General features: G+C 41.2%; 3 protein-coding genes across 9 annotated transcripts in view; 1 reads left to right on the top strand and 2 right to left on the bottom strand.

Moving 5' to 3' along the window:
- Positions 1–8,979, top strand: part of LOC133536103 (unconventional myosin-Vb-like) — a 49,176-nt gene extending 40,197 nt beyond the window's left edge. The window contains exons 21-40 of one of the 2 annotated variants that reach the window (XM_061876310.1): positions 2,958–3,197; positions 3,255–3,491; positions 3,705–3,798; positions 5,137–5,267; positions 5,365–5,484; positions 5,545–5,679; positions 5,754–5,819; positions 5,897–6,124; positions 6,201–6,289; positions 6,360–6,485; positions 6,677–6,875; positions 6,968–7,061; positions 7,126–7,257; positions 7,366–7,517; positions 7,583–7,669; positions 7,745–7,895; positions 7,966–8,260; positions 8,326–8,500; positions 8,581–8,661; positions 8,740–8,979. In XM_061876310.1, the coding sequence (XP_061732294.1) occupies positions 2,958–3,197; positions 3,255–3,491; positions 3,705–3,798; positions 5,137–5,267; positions 5,365–5,484; positions 5,545–5,679; positions 5,754–5,819; positions 5,897–6,124; positions 6,201–6,289; positions 6,360–6,485; positions 6,677–6,875; positions 6,968–7,061; positions 7,126–7,257; positions 7,366–7,517; positions 7,583–7,669; positions 7,745–7,895; positions 7,966–8,260; positions 8,326–8,500; positions 8,581–8,661; positions 8,740–8,892 (2,985 nt within the window). In that variant the 3' untranslated portion in view covers positions 8,893–8,979. The remainder of the gene's footprint in view (positions 1–2,957; positions 3,198–3,254; positions 3,492–3,704; positions 3,799–5,136; positions 5,268–5,364; positions 5,485–5,544; positions 5,680–5,753; positions 5,820–5,896; positions 6,125–6,200; positions 6,290–6,359; positions 6,486–6,676; positions 6,876–6,967; positions 7,062–7,125; positions 7,258–7,365; positions 7,518–7,582; positions 7,670–7,744; positions 7,896–7,965; positions 8,261–8,325; positions 8,501–8,580; positions 8,662–8,739) is intronic. The other variant, XM_061876311.1, reaches the window with a different exon arrangement.
- Positions 8,980–9,244: 265 nt separating this feature from the next.
- Positions 9,245–14,545, bottom strand: LOC133536105 (calcyphosin-like protein). 2 transcript variants are annotated; one of them, XM_061876312.1, is made up of 5 exons: positions 14,307–14,545; positions 10,140–10,276; positions 9,866–10,043; positions 9,591–9,800; positions 9,245–9,379 (listed from the first exon to the last, which is right to left on the bottom strand). In XM_061876312.1, exons 1-5 carry the CDS (start codon positions 14,541–14,543, stop codon positions 9,278–9,280), a joined length of 864 nt encoding a protein of 287 aa, XP_061732296.1. In that variant the 5' UTR covers positions 14,544–14,545; the 3' UTR covers positions 9,245–9,277. The 2 variants fall into 2 exon arrangements, with proteins under 2 accessions (XP_061732296.1, XP_061732297.1); XM_061876313.1 differs by lacking the exon at positions 14,307–14,545 and adding an exon at positions 13,978–14,150 and having other exon boundaries at positions 9,866–10,276.
- A 3,660-nt stretch (positions 14,546–18,205) lies between these two features.
- The window catches only part of LOC133536102 (G-protein coupled receptor-associated protein LMBRD2B-like), a 28,924-nt gene continuing 19,473 nt past the window's right edge, over positions 18,206–27,656 (bottom strand). For all 5 annotated transcript variants that reach the window (XM_061876307.1, XM_061876308.1, XM_061876306.1 and 2 more), the window contains 2 exons: positions 18,594–18,720; positions 18,206–18,523 (listed from right to left, as the gene is read on the bottom strand). In XM_061876307.1, the coding sequence (XP_061732291.1) occupies positions 18,460–18,523; positions 18,594–18,720 (191 nt within the window). In that variant the 3' untranslated portion in view covers positions 18,206–18,459. The remainder of the gene's footprint in view (positions 18,524–18,593; positions 18,721–27,656) is intronic.

Genomic DNA, 27,656 nt, shown 5'->3' with positions numbered 1-27,656 from the left:
GCAAAGTGGAAAAGTGTTCTGTGGTCTGACGAGTCCACATTTCAAATTGTTTTTGGAAATATTCGACATCGTGTTATCCGGACCAAAGAGGTAGCGCATTAGTGCCCAAGGCATGGGTAACTTGCACATCAGTGAAGGCACCATTAATGCTGAAAAGTACATACAGGATTTGCAACGAAATATGCTGCCATCTAAGCGCCGTCTTTTTCATGGACGCCCCTGCTTATTTCAACAAGACAATGCCAAGCCACATTCAGCACGTGTTACAACAGCATGGCTTTGTAAAAAAAGAGTGCAGGTACTTTCCTGGCCCGCCTGCAGTCCAGACCTGTCTCCCATCGAAAATGTGTGGCGCATTATGAAGTGTAAAATACAACTGAAGCTCTACATAAAACAAGAATGGGAAAGAATTCCACTTTCAAAGCTTCAACAATTAGTTTCCTCAGTTCCCAAACATTTATTGAGTGCTATTAAAAGAAAAGGGGATGTAACACAGTGGTGAACATGCCCTTTCCCCACTACTTTGACACATGTTGCAGCCATGAAATTCTAAGTTTATTATTATTTGCAAAAAAAAAATAAAGTATGAGTTTGAACATCAAATATCTTGTCTTTGTAGCATATTCAATTGAATATGGGTTGAAAAGGATTTGCAAATCATTGTATTCCGTTTATATTTACATATTACACAATTTCCCAACTCATTTGGAAATGGGGTTTGTACAATTCCTACTAGTATGTTGTTAAGTCATGGCATGATTGAATTGACACGTCTTTACCAATGCAGTCGCAGGTGATCTAGCTCCATTTGAGTCTTTGTATTTTATTTGCATAATGAATGGTATTAGTCATCATCAATTGCTGGGTTGCAAGCACATGACGTAAAGGCCGTCCTCAACCCTGATGGATAGCAAACATCAATCAATATGACTACCGTATTTTCCGGACTGCTGAGTGGGTCTATTCAGGTCTATTTTCATAGATAAGGCGCGCCGGAATATAAGGCGCATTAAAGGGGTCATATTAGGATTTTTTTCCTAAATGTAAAATACTTATTTTAGGTCTACATAACATGTAATGGTGGTTCTTTGGTCAAAATGTTGCATAGATGTTTTACAAATCATTTTCAAGACGCTCCGTTTTGTGGGCGGTCTTATTTACGTGGCTAACTTTGACGGCGTCTTCTCCCCGTCATCTTTGGTGTAGCGGGGTAGCGTGCAAGGACGGGAGTGGAAGAAGTGTCAAAAGATGGCGCTAAATGTTTTAATGCCATTCAGACTTTACTTCAATCAGTAACGGAGCATCATCTCCTCATCCGTGGCTCACTAGTGCAACAACAAATCTGTCCCGTGAAAAACCGTCCGACGGGAACTCTAATAACTAAAGTTCCTTGTATGAATAATGTAAACTCACTACACCGGTAAATTTTAGTGCTTTCATACCGAGTTTACTGACAGATATAAGTTAGAACTTTACACTAATTTATATTACAAAATGCCTCATAACAAGAAGATAGATAAAACTAAGAAGCTTTTCGACTACGTTGTCGGCACGGACTACAATGCCGGAAGTGCGCATATTTTCAGGACTTAAGTAGATCTCAAAAACAGATCAGCAGGTACCAGAAGGTAAGAAAAGTTGGTAATATTGCAAAACAAAACACCAGATAATGTGTCCGCTAATGGGTGCCATTTTGACACACACCATAATAATACTCAAACTTCTGACTACGGTAGCCGTAATGCACCAACAATCCATCAAGCGGTGCGGCTTTAAAGTCGTACTAAAACACTTTGAAAGATTTTTGAGCGCTTTGTGTAATGTTATATATTTTCAATGGAACATTTAAAGTTTTGGTGTTGTTTACTAGCGTCATATTGCAGTCTAGACGTATCTCTTATGTGTGACTACCATCTACTGGTCACTCTTCTCATTACACCATGTACCTAATAAAATTGCTTCAAGGTCGGTAAGCCTAACCGAAATTATTCTGTAAATTGGGCGCACCGTGTTATTAGGCGTCGATCTTTGAGAAAATGAAAGGATTTTAAGTGCGCCTTATAGTCCGAAAAATACGATACTTCTTATTTACCTTTTAGCAGTGTACAAGTGGGTGTATTTTGAAGGTTTAGCGGCAAAAATACAAGCCAAATATCATGAAAAAAATTGTGAAAGTGATGGAGCGCATCCATACTCTTAAGAATAAATAACTTTGTAAAGATTTAAATGATTTAAAATTACCAATATACCTGACGTTGATTTATCAAGCTGCCGTCCAACAAGTATATAGCGACCACTCAAGGGAAACGGCAAATCGGCCACTATACGCAGGTTGCCATGACGATATCACACGATGAAACATTGAGTAATGGCGATGTCGTCGATGAGGAGAGTGCTGCTTCGTTAAAAGTTTGGGAAAAAATGAGGGCGAGTGCTCGTTTTGTGCGGTAAAATATGGCATGTATGTGGAAGTAAGTGTCGCACGTACGGCATCTGGTCAGGATGCCACCCGGTTGGACGTGTTTAGGGCACGTCCAACCGGTAGGAGGCCACGGGGAAGACCCAGGACACGTTGGGAAGACTATGTCTCCCGGCTGGCCTGGGAATGCCTCGGGATACCCCGGGAAGAACTGGACGAAGTGGCTGGGGAGGGGGAAGTCTGGGCTTCCCTGCTTAGGCTGCTGCCCCCGCGACCCGACCTCGGATAAGCGGAAGAAGATTGATGGATGGATGAATGGATATATATATATATATATATATATATATATATATATATACACTTTAAATATGTATATGTTGGGTTAAGTTGTCAGTTGATGAGACAAAGCCAGCTTCAGGGAGTTTTGTGGGCACACAATGAACGCTTGTGTCTTTGCCGGGAGGACGAGGAGGACATGGGAAGCCGAACGTTGTCAATTTTCCTAGGAATGTGACATCCTGTGCTCCTCCCTCTGCAGTTGATGCTGCACTACAAGGCCTCGATCATCCAGAGAAACGTGCGCGGCTGGTTGCAGAGGACCAAGTATAGACGGATGCGCCACGCCGCCATCGTGCTCCAGTGCGCCGTCAGGCGCGCTCGTGCACAGCGTCTTTACAAGAAGCTCAAGAAAGAAGCAGGCTCGGGCGAGCGTCTGAAGAAGCTGGACGCGGGCATGGAGATTAAGATTGTGCAGCTGCAGAGGAAGATGGATGACAAGGTACTTCTATTACTGCTGACCCACAGTCCATCGTGACCGCCGCCCGTTCTGTCGTAGGGTAAAGAGTACCGTGCTCAGAACGAACAGTTGCTGCAGACCAACACCAACCTGGGCTCAGAGTTGAGCCGCCTCCAGCAGCAGCTGCAGCAGATTCACAGCAGTCAGGGCGACTCCACTCAGCTGAGCGCGCTGCAAGCAGAGCTGGAGAGGCTACGGGCGGAGCTTGCCGAGGCACAGGAACAGAAGAGCAAGATGGTGGAGGATCACCGCGTCGAGAAACTGGATCTGACCGAGGTGAACTCGCTTTTTGGGACATAGGGCAGCCAAACGCCATACTTAAGATTTCCTAACAAGTTGACGAATGTATTTCATTGGTGTCAAGTTGTCCTCCATTTTGTTATGTTCCACAATCCAAATATCTGCCGTTGTTGTTGCTGCTCGGTGGTCTTTGCGGCAGCGAGCTGTAAATTGGTGTTGATGCTTGGTCCGTGTGCGTTTTGACATCAGAGGCTGGCTGAGCTCGTGGAGGAAAACTCACTGCTGAAGAGCGAAAAAGAAGAACTGAACCTGAAGATTCGACAACAGTCAAGCCGCGCTGCAGGTGAGCCAATCACGAGAGACCCCACCCGGGCTAGTTTGTTACTGCAAGTTAGCACCTTTATTGTCTTAAAATTACTTACGATTTTTATTTGTCAAGTTTATGAATTAATTGACAGCTTTTTGGTCTTTCCCATGGTAGTAGAAACAAAGACAAATGTTTTTTATCCACATAATAAGATAAGATTAGAAATACTTTCCTAATTTGTGTTTTGTGGACACAACTGATCTGCTTGCTGGATGTTAGGGGATGAAATACTCTCTTTCCTCATCAAAGACAAGTCACTCATAACCTTTTTTTTTTACATTCTGTCCCTAGGGTAGAAACTTGTAACAATTTTCTATTGTAGATTTCTACGTGCTGTAAAAGTGTACTTTCTGTTAGCCCTCGATTAAGCCAGTAAAATCGTACTTCCTGTCAGCTGTCACTTGAGCCAATATAAGTTTACTTCCTGTTTGCCGTCACTTCAGTCAGTTAAATTTTACTTCCTGTTAGCTCTCACTTAAGCAAGTTTAATTGTACTCTTTGTTAGCCGTTACTTGAGCTAGTAAAAGTGTACTTTCCGTTAGCCGTCGCTTCTGCCGGAAAAAAATTATTTCTTGTTAGCCTTTACTTAAACTAGTAAAACTGTACTTTCAGTTAGTCGTCACTTGAGCCCGGTGAATTTTACATCCGGTTAGCTGCCACTTGAGCCAGTAATACTGTACTTCCTGTTAGCCCTTGCTTGAGGCAGTAAAACCATACTTCTTGTTAGCTGTCACTTGAGCCAGTAAAACCGTACTTCCTGTTAGCCGTCACTTGAACTTGTAAAACCGCATTTACTGTTAGCCGTCACTTGAGCCAGGTATAAATTGTACTTTTTGTTAGCCGTCACTTGAGCCAGTAAAACTGTACTTCCTGTTGGCCGTCACCTGAGCCAGTAAACTTACTTTCCGTTTTCCGTCACTTGAGCCAGTAAAACCCTACTTCATGTTCGCTGTCACTTTAGCCAGTAAAGATGTACTTCCTGTTAGCCGTCACTTGAGCAAGTAAAAGTGTACTTCCTTTTTACCCTCACTTCAGCCAGGAAATCCCTACTTCCTGTTCGTTGTCACTTGAGCCAGTAAAAATGTACTTTCTGTTAGCCGTCACTTGAGCAAGTAAAAGTGTACTTCCTTTTTACCCTCACTTGAGCCAGGAAATCCCTACTTCCTGTTCGCTCTCACTTGAGCTAGTAAAAATGTACTTCCTGTTAGCCGTCACTTGAGCCAGTTAAAGTGTACTTCCTGTTTGCCGTCACCTGAGCAAGTTAAATTAGACTTTTTCTGATCCGTCATTTGAGCCACTGTGTGCACTTTTCAGAGGATGTAGGAAGTGCGTTGTTGCGTGCCGAGATGGATGCGGAGAGGCGTCGATACCAGAATCTCCTCAAAGAATATTCCAGAATGGAGCAGAGATATGAAAACTTGAAGGAAGAAGTTTCTTTGACCAAGGTTAGAATTTTTTCCACCATGCAGCCATGTGGGTAGCAAAATCTTCAGTTCAAAGTGTCCCCTTATGAGGGTTCATTGATCTTTTCACACGGTCCAGTTCCAGCCGGGTCATCACAGGAACTTGTCCAACCAGAGCAGCCAAGGGTCTGACTCCAACTACACGTCCATCTCTACATCGGAGGTGGGCGACAGCGAGGACGCCATCCAGCTGGTGGACGTGAGTGACACGTGAGTCCAAAAGGCAGGTCCGTCAGTGCTGATGTGTGTTGTCTTGTAGGACATGGGTGTAGACAAGGCGGCAATGGACATCAGTGTGTTCATCAAGCTGCAGAAGCGAGTTCGAGAGTTGGAACATGAGAGGAAGCAACTGCAAGCCAATGTGGACAAGATGGAGGAGCTCGCCAGACAGCAGGTCTTGTTGTGGATCAGCCATTGTTGGCAAGGTTAGCTTTTGTCTGTTGTCTAACGCCCAAATGCTGGTCACAGGGATCAGTGGTCAAGAGCTCCAATGTCGAGCAGCAAGCGGCAGATATGGCATACAACAACCTCAAGGTACGTCCGAGTGCAAGATGGCCGAAATGAACATGTGACTGGCGTAAAGGTGAACTGCTGGTGCTTGTGAACCACAGCGACAAGAGCTGGAGTCCGAGAACAAGAAGCTGAAAAATGATCTGAACGAGTTGCACCGCAGTGTCGCCGATCGAGACTCATCCGACGAGCTTCAGAGCAGCTACAACCTGCTGCTGAGTCAGTTCCGAGCCGCCAACGAGGAACTAGACGCACGCAAGGAGGAAGTTCTCATTCTTAGGACCCAGATTGTCAGTGCCGTGGAGCAGCGGGAGAAAAAACAACAGCTGGTCAGTATTTTGTATACAAAACAAAAAGTCTTCCTTGATGGTAGTGTGATGACCACCGTGGTCTTTTTCTCGGCAGGAGGGTGACAACTTGGCGGAGGACAGCAGCTTGCCAGTGGACAGAGACGAGGCGCTCCAAGCCTATCAGGGCCTGCGCGAGTCCAAAAAGTAAGTTCCTGTCCTGTACGTTGTGCCTGCCCTGTCACGCTTGCTAACACTTCAGCTTTGTTCTTGACAGCGCTCCTAGCAACCTGCTCACTTCCTCTTTCTCTGACTGCATTTCCTGTTCCCAGCCCAAATGGCGTTCTCTGAATGAAGACGGAGAACTGCTTCTGGCTTACCAGGGTCTCAAAGAAGTGGCCAGGTTGTGTTTTCACTCCTTTTCCTCTTCATCGTTGCTCCTCTTTCTTCTCCTTCTTCTTTCTTCTTCTTCGCCTCCGCTGGCTACGCACCAAACAGTATTGTGGTTCTCACTGTGGAGAAGTCCAGTCAGGCCACTCTTGGTCGTCATCATTTGAAAAATGTGGTCTCTGAAGCTCTTCTGCGTCCTGCCAGGCTGCTGGAGGCACAGCTACAGTCGCAGAATCGCCAGCATGGCGACGAATTGGAGGCACTGCACACGCAGATCGAGCTGCTAAAGGACGATATCGAGAAGAAGCAGGAGAAGCTGAACTACACCACCTCGTTGTCGCCAGAGGCCTTGCTGGAGTACAGCGTGCAGCTGGAGATCACCCGACTCACCAACGACAACCTGGTGAACTGCATGCCACCGCACACATTTCAGGCCATGTCAGGGTCTTTTGTGTGACATGTCACATGACGAGGCTGGTGTGGTCCTGCCCACAGGACCTGAAGGAGCTCTTAGAAAAGCTGGAGAAAAACGAGCGTAAGCTGAAGAAGCAGCTAAGGATCTACATGAAGAAAGTCCAGGAGCTGGAAGGTAACAACTGACTCAGGTAATCACTGTAGTCCTCTCGCCGTCTTCACAATGTCCGTTTCTTCAGTTTCTCGCAGCAGTCGCGCCAAAGCAGACTTGGGCCGCCAGGTTACGCTGCAGCGCAAAGAGAAGGACTTCGAGGGCATGTTGGAGTACTGCAAGGAGGACGAGGCCCTGCTCATCAAGATGTTGATCACAGGTGAGTGCCGACGCCCCAGGACCTGATTGGACCTCGCTTCATTTGCTAGCTGTCAAAGTAAAAAAGCAATCAAGCCCCGCACTCTCTCGGCTTTTGCATCCTTTCCAGACATGAGACCGGATGACGTGTCAGGAACGGTCCCGTGCCTGCCGGCATACGTCCTCTTCATGTGCGTCCGCCACGCCGACTACATCAACGACGACAACAAAGTGGAGTCTCTGCTCACCGCCAGCATCAACGCCATTAAGCGCGTTCTCAAGGTGAGCTTCACATGTCACGTGGCGGCGTTAGCACACTTCTGACCGTCAAGCAATGTCGCCCATAGAGGAACGACGACTTCGACACCACCTCCTTCTGGCTTGCCAACACCAGCCGCCTCCTGCACTGCCTGAAGCAGTACAGCGGAGACGAGGTGAGCATCAGCAGCTATCTTGTGCCGACAGAGCGGGAAGCTTAGTGTTGTTTCTATGGCCGTATGTGTGTTCAGGCGTTTATGGTCCACAACACGGCCAAACAGAATGAACATTGTCTGAAGAACTTTGACCTGGCCGAGTACCGCCAGGTGCTGAGCGACTTGTCCATCCAGATCTACCAACAGCTAATCCGCGTGGCCGAGTCCGTCATCCAGCCAATGATCGGTTAGCAAGTGGAACCGTTAAGCCTTACGATGTCACATGCTAGCTACAGCTAATATGTAACTGTTTTCAGTCTCCGCCATGTTGGAGAGCGAAAGCATCCCCAGCCTGGCGGGCGTCAAGCCCATGGGCTACCGAAACCGCTCATCTAGTATGGACACAGATGGCGACGGACCCAGCAGCTATACACTTCAGGCGCTGATCCGGCAGCTGGGCCAGTTCCACACTATCATGCGCGACCACGGGCTGGACCCTGAAATTGCGGGCCAGGTGGTCCGTCAGCTCTTCCACTGCATCAATGCCGTCACGCTGAACAACCTGCTGCTCCGCAAGGACGTGTGCTCCTGGAGCACGGGCATGCAGCTCAGGTACCGGGCACTTTCTGTGTTCATGTGTCTCAACGCATCACTTTCTGTACGCTGCCTGTGTGCAGATACAACACCAGCCAAATGGAGGAGTGGCTTCGAGCCAACAACCTGTACCAGAGCCAGGCCGCCGCCACGCTGCAACCCATCATCCAGGCGGCCCAGCTGCTGCAGGTCAAGAAGAAGACGTCGCAGGACGCCGACGCCATCTCTTCGCTCTGCACCAGTCTCAACTCCCAGCAGGTGTTTCCGCCTACCCACCCGCCCACACTTGACAGGCGGCGTTGGACATCCCGCTCATGTTATCTTGTCTGTGCCCACAGATCGTAAAGATCCTCAACCTGTACACGCCCCTCAACGAGTTTGAGGAGCGCGTAACCGTGTCCTTCATTAGGAACATCCAGGTCAGAAATCATACTTTTGCTGCTAGCGTGTTGTTTGCTAGCGGTAACCACGCTCTTTGCTTTGCTCCGTTTGTCCAGAGCTGCCTTCAGGACCGCAATGACCCGCCGCAGCTTCTGCTGGACACCAAGCAGACATTCCCGGTCATCCTACCATACGCGCCTTCCGCCCTCAGCCTAGAGACGCTGCACATTCCCAACTCACTTGGTCTCGACTTCCTCATCCGGGTCTGACCTCTGAGCTTTTTAGCGACACTCCAGAAAAAGGGCTTAATTGATTTTGGTCACATGACTTTACAAATAAAAATATTTATACAGAAAGGGATTGATGCTAACTATCCTGTTCAGGTTCATTCGGGCTCAATTCCGCAAGATCCTATTTGAAATCAAATATGATCCTGATCTAGCCGTCACGGACAGAACAAAAAACACAACTATACGAGCAAGCAGTGCTGCCATTTTGCATGGACGCTAATGTGCTAGTCTATGACTTAGCAGTTAGTATAGCAGTAGGCACTAGTAATCCAGAGTCCAACATGGCCGACATAGCTTTCTGTTAATAGGCAGAAAATGAGTGGAGGCAAAATAACATCATGGTATTTAATAAGTTGACGTTCGCTCAAAGCTTCCAGGCGTTCCTCATCATCAGAATGAAGAAAACGTCGCTATCGATGGAGGCGCTGACACCACAGTAATAGTTGATGAACTCCTCCTGCGTCACCTGCGCAGCACAACAAATCTGTTTTGAACAAAACTTTGCTCGGTGTGGTTTCTTTCGTTACTCTTCAACATGTAAAAACCGACGAGACGCAGCCTGAGAAGTCTTCACCTACAAAGATGAGGGAGGCGCTTTGGCATCCACGGAAAACAATATTCCAGCTAATAGCTTAGCACTTGGGACGTCTTACGGACCTTGTCCTGGGAATTCTTACCTTTCCGTCTTTGTCGTAGGGAGAATCAAAGTTATCTAGGAATGTCTTGAAGACCTGGTCCTCCGTCCATTCCCCGTTCTGGTACTTGGGGTGGTACTTGGCGTAGTAAACCCCCCTCAGATCTTCGATGGTGATCACGCCGTCGCCAGTCTTGTCCAATTTGCGGAAGGCCTGCATGACTACCTCCTTGCGGGCCTTGGACATGGCGGGCTGTGTAACACATGACCTTGTGTCAGAAACACACCACTAGCGCACCCATGTTGACCTTTGTTTACCCTCAGCGTGACCAGGAACTCGTCAAAGTCGATGGCCCCGCTGCCGTCACGGTCGAAATGCTGGAAGAGAGCAGCCGCTTCCTGTTTGTCCATCAGGATGCCGTAGTCGTTGACTCCCTTCAGGAACTCCTTCAAGTCCAGCGTGCGGTTTTGGTTGTCGTCCATGATCCTGAAGACTCTGCAGGACAAACTCAGCTCAACTTTTGAGTCGACAGTGATGCTGAGCAAGGCCAACACGGCTCGAATGTTCAAGAGGGGTCCTGGGGAGACCCACCTGCCGAGACCTTTGATCCCAGCCGAACCCCTGGCCAGACACTGGAGGCGCAGTCTTTCTACTGGGTCAGAACACACCGACAGTTGACGCTTGGCGTTCAGCGCCATATCTCGGTCGTGTCTCGAAGTCCCCGCCATCTGTGACGTCACGACATAGCAAACATATTTACCCCCGCCCCTTGCTCCTCACACAACAAGGAATTGTTCCCAACAGGAATACATCAAAACCTTTCATCCGAGGACAGCTAATTGAACCAGAACCTGACAACTCGACTGCATTTTTTCCACACCAAGTTGTGGAATGTTCATATGTAGGACACATTACTGGCCCCGCCCCCACATGTAGGTTTTTGTGGCCTCACTAGTTGAAGTATTCCTACCTTACATCATCACTGGTCTGCTCTATAGCAGACTGCATCACTTTCTCCTTCTCTTCTTGTCTGTTCTTCTCCGCCAAGTCATATGGTCAAACAAGCATACATTACACATTTTGCTAACGCATTTTTTCATCATAAACAATATTTAGAAATTACTGTTACTACACTTCCATAGTAGACCAACCTGTCGCCTTCCCCTGTCTGTCCTCATTCTTTCTCTTCTCGTCTTTCTTTCCATCCTCACATCTGAATGACATGGACAAATGATCAGACAACAGTAACCTGACGTTTTGACTCGTTGTAGCTTCAGCTAACCTCAACATTTAAAAACCTCCTTGATTCGCTGGCATAACGTAATGCTGTCTGGAGCAGGAGTGTCCAAACTTTTTACGACAAAGCAGATAAATGGAAGATGATTTTAATACATTTTTTACATTGACAATACTAAAACCAATAAGTCATTTAATTTATGCTAAACTATATGAACAAAAGAGCCAGATCTTAGCTTATAAGGAAAATGTGTGTTATATCCAACCCAGTGCCCCGACCAGGAAGAAGAAATCATTTTGTCCCCCCCACTTCGCCACCTCTATAAAAATGAAATTTGTCCATAAAATTGTTACAAATACACCTCTGCATAACATTGTACTTGTACTAACATTCATCATCATCATTTCTTTTTATTCCTTTCATGAAAATGCATACATACAAGCCACGTACAGTTGACACTGTCATTGTTTTTTGTTCTTTATACATTTCCATGATTAGAAAGGAGCAGATGGAAGAATACTATTCTTATATTTATCTGCCCCCTTTTTAACATCAAATATTTTAGATGACTTTATAACTGTTCCCTCCACCAACACCCATTTTCACATTGACACGTCCAATCAAAAGCAAAAATCAGTTTGATATAATTCCAGTTGTCTTTTTGCAACTCAATTTAAATTCAAAGATATTTTTGCAACTTTTGAAGTCTGTCTTTAGAGAATTCCACGCTTTAAAGGAACATTAACCTTTAACATCAAAGGAATAAGTAATATAGATAGAAGTAACAACTTGCGACAAAGAATAACAGTTGTTTAGACTGTAGCAGAAACAATTTAAAGTGCATACATTTACCTAAAATAAAAAAATAAAAATATTCCTTATTTAAACCATAAACATTTTTTAACCGACTTGAACCATTTATCCTGAAAAATAAACGTAATTTTAAAAAAATATCAGAAACCTTAACTCAGTAGCACCATATAGACAAATTTAACCTATAAAACAATTTGTGCTGTTTTTGTTTTCTTTTGTCATTTAAAAAAACAACAAAGTCAAGATGAACGACTTCAATGAGCATGTTTATAGGTGCAAAGCTTTTTCGAAGCGAAGTTTCAAGCACGACATATTTGAGAAGAACTATTCTAACCTAACTCATCCATCCATTTTCTACTGCTTTTCTCTTTTGGGGTCGCGGGGGTTTGCTGGAGCCTAACCTAAACCCCTTGAGATACTTAATTTAGTATTGTTTACCAATATTAGTATTATTCCATCCATCCATTTTCTACCGCTTGTCCCTTTTGGGGTCGCTGGAGCCTATCTCAGCTGCATTTGGGCGGTAAGCGAGGTACACCCTGGACAAGTCGCCACCTCATCACAGGGCCAACACAGATACCAACTAAAATATTTTCCCAAACATTTTCTACCACATGTCCTTCTTGGGGGTGCCGGAGCCTTAAAATCTTATTTGAAGGCTTTCAAAAAACGTCCTATATCAGATTGATTAATTGATTGAAACTTTTATTAGTAGGTTTCACAGTACAGTACATATTCTGTGCAATTGACCACTAAATGGTAACACCCGAATAAGTTTTTCAACTTGTTTAAGTTGGGGTCCATGTAAATCAGGGGTCACCAACGCGGTGCCCACTGGCACCAGGTAGCCCGTAAGGACCAGATTAGTAGCCCGCTGGCCTGTACTAAAATTAGCTCAAATAGCATCACTTACCAGTGAGCTGCCTCTATTTTTTAAATTTGATTTATTTACTAGCAAGCTGGTCTCTCTTTGCTCGACATTTTTGATTCTAAGAGAGACAAAACTCAAATAGAATTTGAAAATCCAAGAAAATATTTTAAAGACTTGGGCTTCACTTGTTTAAATAAATTAATTTATTTTTTTACTTTGCTTCTTATAACTTTCAGGAAGACAATTTTAGGGAAAAAATACAACCTTAAAAATGATTTTAGGATTTTTAAACAAATATACATTTTTACCTTTTAAATTCCTTCCTCTTCTTTCCTGACAATTTAAATCAATTTTCAAGTATTTATTTTTTTTATTGTAAAGAATATTATATACATTTTAATTTAATTCTTCATTTTAGCTTTTGTTTTTTCGATGAAGAATATGTGTGAAATATTTCTTCAAACTTATTATGATTAAAATTATTCTGGCAAATCTAGAAAATCTGTAGAATCAGATTTAAATCTTATTTCAAAGTCTTTTGAATTTCTTTTAAAATTTTGTTCTGGAAAATCTAGAATAATGATTTGTCTCTGTTAGAAATATAGCTTGGTCCAATTTGTTATATATTATAACAAAGTGCAGATTGGATTTTAAACTATTTAAAAACATGTCATCAAAATTCGGAAATTAATCTCAATCAGGAAAAATTACTATTTATGTTCCAGAAATTATTTTTAAAATTTTTCCAAAAAGATTCGAATTAGCAATTTTTTCTCTTCATTTTTCTCGGTTGACTTTTGAACATTAAAGAGTTAAAATTGAAGTTTAACTATGTTTCAAAATTTAATTTTCTTTTTTTTTCCTGTTTTCTGCTATTTTAAACCGTTCAATTAAGTGTTTTTTTTCATCATTTATTCTCTACAAAAAACCTTCCGTAAAAGGGAGAAAAAAAATCTACGACGGAATGACAGACAGAAATAGCCATTTTTTAATATATATAAATTTATTAGTTAAAGGTAAATTGAGAAAATTGGCTATTTCTGGCAATTTATTTAAGTGTGTATCAAACTGGTAGCCCTTCGCATTAATCAGTACCCAAGAAGTAGCTCTTGGTTTCAAAAAGGTTGGTGACCCCTGATGTAAAACAATTCCTGGTAAAGTTCATCCTGCAAGAAAAGTGTACACAAGTTCATCATGACAGACACACAATTGATGGAAGACCATGAACAGTAAGGACACACACAATGTCGGCCATTTTGGTTGTTATGTTCCATTTTTTTATGTATAGTGTTCTAATCCAGGGCGTGTTCATTTTGTCCATAGAATGTGTCGCAGATACAATAACCGGGCTGCAAGCCTTAAATGGCCCCCGAGCTGCACTTTGGACACCGTGGATACGAGGTATGTTCTACTAATAAAACCACGTAAGTGTTGTCTAGAAACGCCAGTCATGCTAGTCATAGTTTTAGCTAACCTGAATATGTTTTCGACCTCTTCTTGATACTTACCGCAGTCAAACACTTTAAAACATCCTTTTCACATCTTCTTCGCACTCAATCTTTTTTTTTTTGTTCAGTGACACCCGATACGGTTATTTTATGTTTCTTCGTTAACTTTGGCTTTCTGTCGACGTCAAGACGATTGTAAGCAAAACACTTGTTTTCCAAAAGGGCGCGAGACTGAGTGCGCATGCGCAGTACGACGCGAAGAGGGCAAAATAAATATATATATATATAAATAAATATTATTAATCGTATTACATATTTTACACCCACACAAACATTTATACAGAAAATGCCGACTGGAAATTTATGTCCCATCTTGTCCTGCTGCGTACCCACTTTCTCCGCCACTGTTGTACACGGTACACACCCCCTCCTGAAAGTTTGCCGTGGTTCAGGACCCGGACCCCGGGTGTCAGTGGACCCACCTGACCAGCACCAGCACCGAAGTTCACAGTTGAAAGCAGCGACGACGACCGAATGCCCGAAGAGAGGACCTCCCACAAGCTGCCCGCCGTTGCCGGGGAAACCGGCGTTGTCAGCCCTCCTGATTGGCTGTTACGCGTCAGCATAGGTCTCGATCTCGGGAGTGCTGCTTCGGGACCCGAGCACTCACGGACAATGCCGAACACTCACGGGGGTTAGGGTTAGGGTAAACTTTCAATCTTTAAAATAATTCTAAAAAAAGTCGAACTCAATTTCAACACAAGGACTTTGAATATGACCAATGTATGATATTGTAACCACTCGATATCGCCTTGATACCTGAATTTGTGGTATCATTCAAAACTAATGTAAATGATCAAACAACAGAGGAATAAGTGATTATTACATTTAAACAGAAGTGTAGATAGAACATGTTGAAACAGAAAATAAGCAGATCTTAACAGTAAATGATTAATAATTCATTGTCTACCACAGGGGTGCCCACACTTTTTCTGCAGGCGAGCTACTTTTCAATTGACCAACTCGAGGGGATTTACCTCATTTATATATACCATTTATATTCATTTATTTATGAAAGAGACATTTTTGTAAACAAGTTAAATGTGTTTAATGATAATACAAGCATGTGTAACACATATAGATGTCTTTCTTTCACAAAGACAAGAATATAAGTTGGTGTATTACCTGATTCTGATGACTTGCATTGATTGGAATCAGACAGTAATGATGATAACGCCCACATTTTCAAATGGAGGAGAAAAAAAAGTTGTCCTTTCTGTACAATACCACATGAAAGTGGTTGGTTTTTGGCATCTAATTCATCCAGCTTCCATACACTTTACAAGAAAAACATTGGCGGCAAATTCCGTAGCTTGCTTGATTGACATTCACGGCACCCGAGGGTCTTGTGAGATGACGCTGGCTGCTGCCAGTTCATTATTATGAAAAAATGACAGAGAGGAAGGCGAGAAACACTTTTTATTTCAACAGACTTTCGCGCCGTCCCTTCCGTCGAAACTCTAAAGGCCGACTGCACATTTCCTATCTTCACAATAAAAGCCCTGCTTCATGCTGCCTGCGCTAACAAAATAAGAGTCTCGGAAAGCTGGCGTGACCATCACTTTCTGAGGGATCGCTTGTGCACACCAGTTTTCCGAGACTCTGTATTTAGTTAGCGCAGGCAGCATGAAGCAGGGCTTTTATTGTGAAGATAGGAAATGTGCAGTCGGCCTTTAGAGTTTTGACGGAAGGTACGGCGCGAGAGTCTGTTGAAATAAAAAGTGTTTCTCGCCTTCCTCTCGGTCATATTTTCATAATAATGATCTTGCAGCAGCCAGCGTCATCTCACAAGACCCTCCGGTACCGTGAATGTCATTTAAGTGACGTCTTGGTGAAGACTGATGATCAATAATTTTTAGGTCTATTTTTTTTTAAAAGCCTGGCTGGAGATCGACTGGCACACCCCCCGCGGTCGGCTGGTAGCTCGCGATCGACATAATGGGCACCCCTGGACTACCACTTGTCCTTGATAATGTTGACAAAATAATAGAATGGAAAATGACACAATATGTTACTGCATATGTCAGCAGCTAAATTAGGAGCCTTTGTTTCTTTACTTACTACAGGGGTGTCCAAAATTTGTCCCGGGGGCCATTTAGGGCCCGCAGCTAATTGCTTACCGGCCCGCCACACATTCTGGAAATAATGCAAAAATGTTTTTAAACATTTAAAAAAAAGTGGAATGATGTGAAATCCAACGAGAAAAAGTTGCAATGTTGACCCAAAGCTGCCTTGCAGACTGTTTTTTTTTTCTTTTGTCTTTATTTTTCTGATTTTGCCATTGCTGGAAAAAAAAAGACAAAACAAATCAATGCTATAATTAATTATTTTCAAGGCTCCAATTACTTCAAAAATGTCACATTAAAATGTTTTATGTGGAAAAAAATATTGCATATATTGTGTGGTTGCCCATATTAAAACATCAAATTTTTCTTTAAAAACAAACAAAAATAATAGTTCCAACGTAAAAGCCACAGATACATCTGAAGTTGATCTTGTGACTTAAATGTTGAAAGTAAAAAAAAAAAAAACTAATACAAATGTATAACTTTGAGTGGAGCACCTTTTCAATCAATCAATCAATGTTTACTTATATAGCCCTAAATCACTAGTGTCTCAAAGGGCTGCACAAACCACTACCACATCCCCGGTAGGCCCACATAAGGGCAAGGAAAACTCACACCCAGTGGGCAGGGATATTTCACATCCAGTGGGACGCCAGTGACAATGATGACTATGAGAACCTTGGAGAGGACGAAAAGCAATGGATGTCCCAATAATATTTAATGGGATTTCATTTATCTTTACACTGTGATTACTCAAAATTAATAATGAATTAAAATCAATGGTGCCCTGCAATATTGATCTTTTATGGCTCTAATTACTAAAAACTTCATATTTCAGTTTTTCCCCCAAAAAATTAAAAAAGTTGTCTTTAAAAAGGCATAAAACCTTTTTTTTAAACTTCATATCAACCTGAAGTTTTATTAGCAGTAATGATTGAGACCCTTTATGATAAAAGATAAAACAAGTGGAAAAAGTTTGGACACCCCTGACTTACTACTAAAAGACAAGCTGTCTTGTATGTTCACTATTTTATTTAAGGACAAACTTGCAATAATAAACATATGTTTAATGTACAGTAAGATTTTTTTTGTTAAAATAAAACCTTTAATGACATTTTTGGTGGAAAAGTAATCGAAATACTTTCAGTACCGGTACTGGTACCAAAATATTGGTATCGGAACAACACTAATACACACACACCGAGCACCCATCCATCCATCCATCCATCTTCTTCCGCTTATCCGAGGTCGGGTCGCGGGGGCAGCAGCCTAAGCAGGGAAGCCCAGACTTCCCTCTCCCCAGATCCCAAGGCGTTCCCAGGCCAGCCGGGAGACATAGTCTTCCCAACGTGTCCTGGGTCTTCCCCGTGGCCTCCTACCGGTTGGACGTGCCCTAAACACCTCCCTAGGGAGGCGTTCGGGTGGCATCCTGACCAGATGCCCGAACCACCTCATCTGGCTCCTCTCGATGTGGAGGAGCAGCGGCTTTACTTTGAGTTCCTCCCGGATGGCAGAGCTTCTCACCCTATCTCTAAGGGAGAGCCCCGCCACACAGCGGAGGAAACTCATTTCAGCCGCTTGTACCCGTGATCTTATCCTTTCGGTCAAGACCCAAAGCTCATGACCATAGGTGAGGATGGGAACGTAGATCGACCGGTAAATTGAGAGCTTTGCCTTCCGGCTCAGCTCCTTCTTCACCACAACGGATCGGTACAACGTCCGCATTACTGAAGACGCCGCACCGATCCGCCTGTCGATCTCACGATCCACTCTTCCCCCACTCGTGAACAAGACTCCTAGGTACTTGAACTCCTCCACTTGGGGCAGGGTCTCCTCCCCAACCCGGAGATGGCACTGCACCCTTTTCCGTGCGAGAACCATGGACTCGGACTTGGAGGTGCTGATTCTCATTCCGGCCGCTTCACACTCGGCTGCGAACCGATCCAGTGAGAGCTGAAGATCCCGGCCAGATGAAGCCAACAGGACCACATCGTCTGCAAAAAGCAGAGACCTAATCACGCGGCCACCAAACCGGAACCCCTCAATGCCTTGAATGCGCCTAGAAATTCTGTCCATAAAAGCACCCACTGGCAGAAATGTAGGTCGGCGCCTATGCTCGTCAGTATTCTAAAATAAAGTGTAGAGTTGTAAAAGAAAACACGAACGTTGCCAGAACGTTTAATGACAGACAGGAAGTATAAATATGCCACATTCATTCACGCTACACTTAAAGACACAAGGGAGCAGCAGAGTGCGTATTTACTGTCTAGTCGGTGCTGCCCTCTGGTGGGCAAAGTGACAACCTTCGCAAAGACGCCATGATAGCCATGCTCCATCACCAGGCGTCTGTGCACTCCGCCGGGGGACATGTGAAGAACACACACGTGAAGTCCGGGATGGGAGACGTCTTCCCCTGTTAGACGTCGTCAAATATCCGGCTGCGAGATGACGACATGGACAGGTAGCGTCCTCCCGCGTGTCTGGAGGACAAAAACCTAGCCGCTCAAAAACACACACACACACGTGACAAGTTGCCGACGGCGAGCTCACCTGCCAGACTCTGAGTCCGCCGCTTCCTCCGACAGGGAATCGGCGTTGAAGTCCAGAGGCTCGGCGTCCTGGAGCAACTCCACCCGATCGCGCTCCGGGGGTCGCGAGGAGCGCGAATACTTGACTTCTGCAACATTAACACAACATGTTACACATAATCATGCACTTAGGCCCGCAGACTTGAAAACTCATTTTGAAACAATATGATTTTTGTAAAGAAAAAAAAAAAAGCAGTCAACTTTGTGTTATTAGCGTCAACATTTTCTCGTGACATTACAATTGTTCGCTCTTTTACACAATTGCGCGTGAACGCTCCAATGCTGAAGTTGAACTGAAATCCTGACAAAACTTAGTGTGAATGTAAGAATAGTTTGAATGTTGAAGAGTTTGAATTCCCAGGAAAAACGCAATTTGGTTTGGAATTTGGGAAAGTGTGAGCTTGAATGTCCAGGATGGGTGGAATGTGTTGTTAGAATAGCTTGAAAAATGGGGGAATTGTGCAACTTGTTGAAGGTGGAAAAATGGCAGTTTGAATGTTCAGCATGAATTAAATGTGTTGATGCTGGAATGGTTTGGATAGGTTGAAAAATGTGGCAATTGTGCAACTTTGAAAAATGTCCCATTCATTTCAATGGGAACTTCCTGGAAATTTGGGGAAAAGCGGGATATTTTTGAATATGAATAGGAGCATGAATGTCCTGACTTGGTTGGTGTTGGAATTGTTTAAATCGGTCGAGTAATTTTGAAGTAGTAACAGTTTTTAAAAAGAAAAATCGTATTACGGAATTTCAGGAAAATGTTTCAAGTTTTTAAACCAATTTGGTTTTTTGTCCTGACTAAGAGGAATGTTTTGATGGTGGAACAGTTGAAATGGGATTGTAAAAGGAGTCATCGCACTAAAAAAGCTTGCAAATAAGGATAGAAAAAAACAGTAATTCCTGAAAATTTGTTGAAGGTGGAAAAAACGGTAGTTTGAATGTCCAGGATGAGTGGAATGTGTTGATGTTGGAATGGTTTGAATAAGTTGAAAAATGTGGGTATTGTGCAACTTGGGAAAATGTCCCATTCATTACAATGGGAACTTCCTGGAAATTTGGGGAAAAGCGGGATATTTTTGAATATGATTAGGAGCATGAATGTCCTGACTTGGTTGGTGTTGGAATTGTTTAAATCGGTCGAGTAATTTTGAAGTAGTAACAGTTTTTCAATAGAAAAATCGTATTACGAAATCTCAGGAACATTTTTGAAGTTCTTAAACCAACTTGGTTTTTTGTCCTGACTAAGAGGAATGTTTTGACGGTGGAACAGTTGAAATGAGGATTGTGAAAGGAGTCATCGCACTAAAAAAGGTTGCAAATAAGGATAGAAAAAAACAGTAATTCCTGGAAATTTGTTGAAGGTGGAAAAAATGGTAGTTTGAATGTCCAGGATGAGTGGAATGTGTTGATGTTGGAATGGTTTGAATAAGTTGAAAAATGTGGGAATTGTGCAACTTGGGAAAATGTCCCATTCATTACATTGGGAACTTCCTGGAAATTTGGGGAAAAGCGGGATATTTTTGAAAATGCTTAGGAGCATGAATTGGTTGGTGTTATAATTGTTTAAATCAGTAAAGTACTTTTGAAGGGCTAACAGCTTTTTAATTGAGAAATTGTATTACGGAATTTCGGGAAAACCAGGAATTTTTAAAGTTCTTAAACAAACTTGGATTTTTTGTCCTGACTAAGAGGAATGTTTTGATGGTGGAACAGTTGAAATGGGATTAAAAATGTAAAAGGAGTCATCGCACTAAAAAAGGTTGCAAATAAGGATAGAAACAAACAGGATTTCTTGGAAATTGGTTGAAGGTGGAAAAATGGTAGTTTGAATTTCCAGGATGAGTGGAATGTGTTGAGGGTTTGGATAGGTTGAAAAATGTGGGAATTGTGCAACTTGGAAAAATGTCCCATTCATTACAATGGGAACTTCCTGGAAATATGGGGAAAAGCGGGATATATTTGAATATGATTAGGAGCATGAATGTCCTGACTTGGTTGGTGTTGGAATTGTTTAAATCGGTCAAGTAATTTTGAAGTAGTAACAGTTTTTCAATAGGAAAATCGTATTACGGAATTTTAGGAACATTTTTCAAGTTCTTAAACCAACTTGGTTTTTTGTCCTGACTAAGAGGAATGTTTTGACGGTGGAACACTTGAAATGAGATTGTGAAAGGAGTCATTACACTAAAAAAGGTTGCAAATAAGGATAGAAATAAAACAGTAATTCCTGGAAAATTGTTGAAGGTGGAAAAAATGGTAGTTTGAATGTCCAGGATGAGTGGAATGTGTTGATGTTGGAATGGTTTGAATAGGTTGAAAAATGTGAGAATTGTGCAACTTGGAAAAATGTCCCATTCATTTCAATGGGAACTTCCTGGAAATTTGGGGAAAAGCGGGATATTTTTGAAAATGCTTAGGAACATGAATTGTTTGTTAATTGTTTAAATCAGTAAAGTACTTTTGAATGGGTAACAGCTTTTTAATTGAGAAATTGTATTACGGAATTTCGGGAAAACCAGGAATTCTTCAAGTTCTTAAACCAACTTGGATTTTTTGCCCTGACTAAGAGGAATGTTTTGACGGTGGAACAGTTGAAATGGGATTAAAAATGTAAAATGAGTCATCGCACTAAAAAAGGTTGCAAATAAGGATTGAAACAAACAGGAATTCCTGGAAATGTGTTGAAGGTGGAAAAAATGGTAGTTTGAATGTCCAGGATAAATTGAATGTGTTGATGTTGGAATGGGTTGAATAAGTTGAAAAATGTGGGAATTGTGCAACTTGGGAAAATGTCCCATTCATTTCAATGGGAACTTCCTGGAAATTTGGGGAAAAGCGGGAATTTTTCAAGTTCTTAAAACAAGTTGCTTTTTTTTCCTGACTAAGAGGAATGTTTTGACGGTGCAACAGTTGAAATGGGATTAAAAATGTGAAAGGAGTCATTGCACTAAAAAAGGTTGCAAATAAGGATAGAAACAAACAGGAATTCCTGGAAATATGTTGAAAGTGGAAAAATTGTAGTTTGAATGTCCAGAATGAATTGAATGTTTTGATTGTTGGAATGGTTTGAATAAGTTGAAAAATGTGGGAATTGTGCAACTTGGGAAAATGTCCCATTCATTACAATGGGAACTTCCTGGAAATTTGGGGAAAAGCAGGATATTTTTGAAAATGCTTAGGAGCGTGAATGTCCTGAATGAGCTGAATTGGTTGGTGTTGGAATTGTTTGAATCGGTCAAGTAATTTTGAAGGAGTAACAGTTTTTCAATTGAAAAATCGTATTACGGAATTACGGGAAAACCGGGAATTTTTCAAGTTCTTAAACCAACTTGTTTTTTGTCCTGACTAAGAGGAATGTTTTGACGGTGGAACAGTTGAAATGGGATTAAAAAGGTAAAAGGAGTCATCCCACTAAAAAAGGTTGCAAATAAGGATAGAAAAAAACAGTAATTCATCAAAATTTGTTGAAGGTGGAAAAAATGGTAGTTTGAATGTCCAGGATGAGTGGAATGTGTTGAGTATTGGAATGGTTTAAATAGGTTGAAAAATGTGGGAATTGTGCAACTTGGGAAATGTCCCATTCATTTCAATGGGAACTTCCTGGAAATTTGGGGAAAAGCGGGAATTTTTCAAGTTCTTAAACCAAGTTGCTTTTTTGACCTGACTAAGAGGAATGTTTTGATGGTGGAACAGTTGAAATGGGATTAAAAATGTGAAAGGAGTCATCACACTAAAAAAGGTTGCAAATAAGGATAGAAACAAACAGGAATTCCTGGAAATATGTTGAAAGTGGAAAAATTGTAGTTTGAATGTCCAGGATGAATTGAATGTTTTGATTGTTGGAATGGTTTGAATAAGTTGAAAAATGTGGGAATTGTGCAACTTGGAAAAATGTCCCATTCATTACAATGGGAACTTCCTGGAAATTTGGGGAAAAGCAGGATATTTTTGAAAATGATTAGGAGCAAGAATGTCCTAAATGAGCTGAATTGGTTGGTGTTGGAATTGTTTGAAATCGGTCAAGTGATTTTGAAGGAGTAACAGTTTTTTAATTGAGAAATTGTATTACGGAATTTTGGGAAAACCGGGAATTTTTCAAGTTCTTAAACCAAGTTGCTTTTTTGTCCTGACTAAGAGGAATGTTTTGACGGTGGAACAGTTGAAATGGGATTAAAAATGTGAAAGGAGTCATCGCACTAAAAAAGGTTGCAAATAAGAATAGAAACAAACAGGAATTCCTGGAAATTTGTTGAAGGTGGAAAAATGGTAGTTTGAATGTCCAGGATGAATTGAATGTGTTGAGGGTTTGAATAGGTTGAAAAGTGTGAGAATTGTGCAACTTGGAAAAATGTCCCATTCATTTCAATGGGAACTTCCTGTAAATTTGGGTAAAAGCGGGATATTTTTGAATATGATTAGGAGCATGAATGTCCTGACTTGGTTGGTGTTGGAATTGTTTAAATCGGTCGAGTAATTCTGAAGGAGTAACAGTTTTTCAACTGAAAAATCGTATTACGGAATTTCGGGAAAACCAGGAATTTTTTAAGTTCTTAAACCAACTTGGATTTTTTGTCTAGACTAAGAGGAATGTTTTGACAGTGGGACAGTTGAAATGGGATTAAAAATGTAAAATGAGTCATCGCACTAAAAAAGGTTGCAAATAAGGATAGAAACAAACAGGAATTTCTGGAAATTTGTTAAAGGTGGAAAAATGGTAGATGAAATTTCCAGGATGAACAGAATGTGTTGATGTTGGAATGGTTTGAATAGGTTGAAAAATGTGGGAATTGTGCAACTTGGGAAAATGTCCCATTCATTTCAATGGGAACTTCCTGGAAATTTGGGGAAAAGCGGGATATTTTTGAAAATGCTTAGGAGCATGAATTGGTTGGTGTTATAATTGTTTAAATCAGTAAAGCATTTTTGAAGGGGTAACAGCTTTTTAATTGAGAAATTGTATTACGGAATTTCGGGAAAACCAGGAATTTTTCAAGTTCTTAAACCAACTTGGATTTTTTGTCCTGACTAAGAGGAATGTTTTGACGGTGGAACAGTTGAAATGGTATAAAAATGTGAAAGGAGTCATCACACTAAAAAAGGTTGCAAATAAGGATAGAAACAGGAATTCCTGGAAATTTGTTGAAGGTGGAAAAATGGTAGTTTGAATTTCCAGGATGAGCGGAATGTGTTGAGGGTTTGAATAGGTTGAAAAATGTGGGAATTGTGCAACTTGGAAAAATGTCCCATTCATTTCAATGGGAACTTCCTGTAAATTTGGGTAAAAGCGGGATATTTCTGAATATGATTAGGAGCATGAATGTCCTGACTTGGTTGGTGTTGGAATTGTTTAAATGGGTCGAGTAATTCTGAAGGAGTAACAGTTTTTCAATTGAAAAATCGTATTACGGAATTACGGGAAAACAGGGAATTTTTCAAGTTCTTAAACCAACTTGGTTTTTTGTCCTGACTAAGAGGAATGTTTTGACGGTGGAACAGTTGAAATGGGATTAAAAATGTAAAATGAGTCATCACACTAAGAAAGGTTACAAATAAGGATAGAAAAAAACAGTAATTCCTCAAAATGTGTTGAAGGTGGAAAAAATGGTAGTTTGAATGTCCAGGATGAGTGGGATGTGTTGAGTATTGGAATGGTTTGAAAAGGTTGAAAAATGTGGGTATTGTGCAACTTGGGAAAATGTCCCATTCATTTCAATGGGAACTTCCTGGAAATTTGGGGGAAAAGCGGGATATTTTTGAAAATGATGAGCATGAATGTCCTGAATGAGCTGAATTGGTTGGTGTTACAATTCTTTAAATCGGTCAAGTAATTTTGAAGTAGTAAGAGTTTTAATTGAGAAATTGTATTATGGAATTTTGGGAAAACCGGGAATTTTTCAAGTTCTTAAACCAAGTTGCTTTTTTGTCCTGACTAAGAGGAATGTTTTGACAGTGGAACAGTTGAAATGGGATTAAAAATGTGAAAGGAGTCATCACACTAAAAAAGGTTGCAAATAAGGATAGAAACAAACAGGAATTCCTGGAAATTTGTTGAAGGTGGAAAAATGGTAGTTTGAATTTCCAGGATGAACAGAATGTGTTGATGTTGGAATGGTTTGAATAAGTTGAAAAATGTGGGAATTGTGCAACTTGGAAAAATGTCCCATTCATTACAATGGGAACTTCCTGGAAATTTGGGGAAAAGCAGGATATTTTTGAAAATGCTTAGGAGCATGAATGTCCTGAATGAGCTGAATTGGTTGATGTTGGAATTGTTTGAATCGGTCAAGTAATTTTGAAGGAGTAACAGTTTTTTAATTGAGAAATTGTATTACGGAATTTTGGGAAAACCGGGAATTTTTCAAGTTCTTAAACCAACTTGTTTTTTTGTCCTGACTAAGAGGAATGTTTTGACGGTGGAACAGTTGAAATGGTATAAAAAATGTAAAAGGAGTCATCACACTAAAAAAGGTTGCAAATAAGGATAGAAACAAACAGGAATTTCTGGAAATTTGTTAAAGGTGGAAAAATGGTAGTTTGAATTTCCAGGATGAGTGGAATGTGTTGAGGGTTTAAATAGGTTGAAAAATGTGGGAATTGTGCAACTTGGGAAAATGTCCCATTCATTTCAATGGGAACTTCCTGGAAATTTGGGGAAAAGTGGGATATTTTTGAAAATGATGAGCATGAATGTCCTGAATGAGCTGAATTGGTTGGTGTTGGAATTGTTTAAATCAGTAAAGTAATTTTGAAGGAGTAACAGCTTTTTAATTGAGAAATTGTATTACGGAATTTCAGGAAAACCGGGAATTTTTCAACTTCTTAAACCAAGTTGCTTTTTTGTCCTGACTAAGAGGAATGTTTTGACGGTGAACAGTTGAAATGGGATTAAAAATGTGAAAGGAGTCATCGCACTAAAAAAGGTTGCAAATAAGAATAGAAACAAACAGGAATTCCTGGAAATTTGTTGAAGATGGAAAAATGGTAGTTTGAATGTCCAGGATGAATTGAATGTGTTGATTGTTGGAATGGTTTGAACAGGTTGAAAAATGTGGGAATTGTGCAACTTGGAAAAATGTCCCATTCATTACAATGGGAACTTCCTGGGAATTTGGGCAAAAGCGGGATATTTTTCAAAATGATTAGGAGCATGAATGTCCTGACTTGGTTGGTGTTGGAATTGTTTAAATCGGTCGAGTAATTCTGAAGAAGTAACAGTTTTTCAATTGAAAAATCGTATTACGGAATTACGGGAAAACCAGGAATTTTTCAAGTTCTTAAACCAACTTGATTTTTTGTCCTGACTAAGAAGAATGTTTTGACGGTAGAACAGTTGAAATGGGATAAAAAATGTAAAAGGAGTCATCACACTAAAAAAGGTTGCAAATAAGGATAGAAAAAAACAGTAATTCCTGGAAATTTGTTGAAAGTGGAAAAAATGGTAGTTTGAATGTCCAGGATGAATTGAATGTGTTGATGCTGGAATGGTTTGGATAGGTTGAAAAATGTGGCAATTGTGCAACTTGGAAAAAATGTCCCATTCATTTCAATGGGAACTTCCTGGAAATTTGGGGAAAAGTGGAATATTTTTGAAAATGATGAGCATTAATGTCCTGAATGAGCTGAATTGGTTGGTGTTAGAATTGTTTAAATCGGTCGAGTAATTTTGTAGTAAGAGTTTCTTTTAATTGAGAAATTGTATTACGGAATTTCGGGAAAACCGGGAATTTTTCAAGTTCTTAAACCAAGTTGCTTTTTTGTCCAGACTAAGAGGAATGTTTTGACGGTGGAACAGTTGAAATGGGATTAAAAATGTGAAATGAGTCATCGCACTAAAAAAGGTTGCAAATAAGGATAGAAACAAACAGGAATTCCTGGAAATGTGTTGAAGGTGGAAAAAATGGTAGTTTGAATGTCCAGGATGAATTGAATGTGTTGATGTTGGAATGGGTTGAATAAGTTGAAAAATGTGGGAATTGTGCAACTTGGGAAAATGTCCCATTCATTTCAATGGGAACTTCCTGGAAATTTGGGAAAAAGTGGGATATTTTTGAAAATGATGAGCATGAATGTCCTGAATGAGCTGAATTGGTTGGTGTTAGAATTGTTTAAATCGGTCGAGTAATTTTGAAGTAGTAAGAGTTTCTTTTAATTGAGAAATTGTATTATGGAATTTCGGGAAAACCGGGAATTTTTCAAGTTCTTAAACCAAGTTGCTTTTTTGTCCTGACTAAGAGGAATTTTTTGACGGTGGAACAGTTGAAATGGGATTAAAAATGTAAAAGGAGTCATCGCACTAAAAAAGGTTGCAAATAAGGATAGAAAAAAACAGTAATTACTGGAAATTTGTTGAAGGTGGAAAAATGGTAGTTTGAATGTCCAGGATGAATTGAATGTGTTGATGTTGGAACCGTTTGAATAGGTTGAAAAATGGGAGAATTGTGCAACTTGGGAAAATGTCCCATTCATTACAATGGGAACTTCCTGGAAATTTGGGGAAAAGCGGGATATTTTTCAAAATGATTAGGAGCATGAATGTCCTGACTTGGTTGGTGTTGGAATTGTTTAAATGGGTCGAGTAATTCTGAAGGCGTAACAGTTTTTCAATTGAAAAATCATATTACGGAATTACGGGAAAACTGGGAATTTTTCAAGTTCTTAAACCAACTTGATTTTTTGTCCTGACTAAGAGGAATGTTTTGACAGTAGAACGGCTGAAATGGGATTAAAAATGTGAAAAGGAGTCATCACACTAAAAAAGGTTGCAAATAAGGATAGAAACAAACAGGAATTTCTGGAAATTTGTTAGAGGTGGAAAAATGGTAGTTTGAATGTCCAGGATGAGTGGAATGTGTTGATGGTTTAAATAGGTTGAAAAATGTGGGAATTGTGCAACTTGCAAAAATGTCCCATTCATTTCAATGGGAACTTCCTGGAAATTTGGGGGAAAAGCGGGATATTTTTGAAAATGATGAGCATTAATGTCTTGAATGAGCTGAATTGGTTGGTGTTAGAATTGTTTAAATCG

This window comes from Nerophis ophidion, linkage group LG17, assembly GCF_033978795.1.
Source record: "Nerophis ophidion isolate RoL-2023_Sa linkage group LG17, RoL_Noph_v1.0, whole genome shotgun sequence".
NCBI classification, from domain to species: Eukaryota; Metazoa; Chordata; class Actinopteri; order Syngnathiformes; family Syngnathidae; genus Nerophis; species Nerophis ophidion.
Note: the sequence above shows the minus strand (reverse complement) of the source record. Positions and strands in the feature narration are given on the sequence as shown.

Excerpts from the sequence above, each read along its gene's own strand:
- LOC133536105 (XM_061876312.1), bottom strand. The coding sequence starts at position 14,543 with ATGCTGACGCGTAACAGCCAATCAGGAGGGCTGACAACGCCGGTTTCC. Across the intron at positions 10,277-14,306 it reads AACAGTGGCGGAGAAAGTGG|ATGGCGGGGACTTCGAGACA; the intron begins GTACGCAGCAGG and ends GTGACGTCACAG. Across the intron at positions 9,380-9,590 it reads CCTACGACAAAGACGGAAAG|GTGACGCAGGAGGAGTTCAT; the intron begins GTAAGAATTCCC and ends TGTGCTGCGCAG.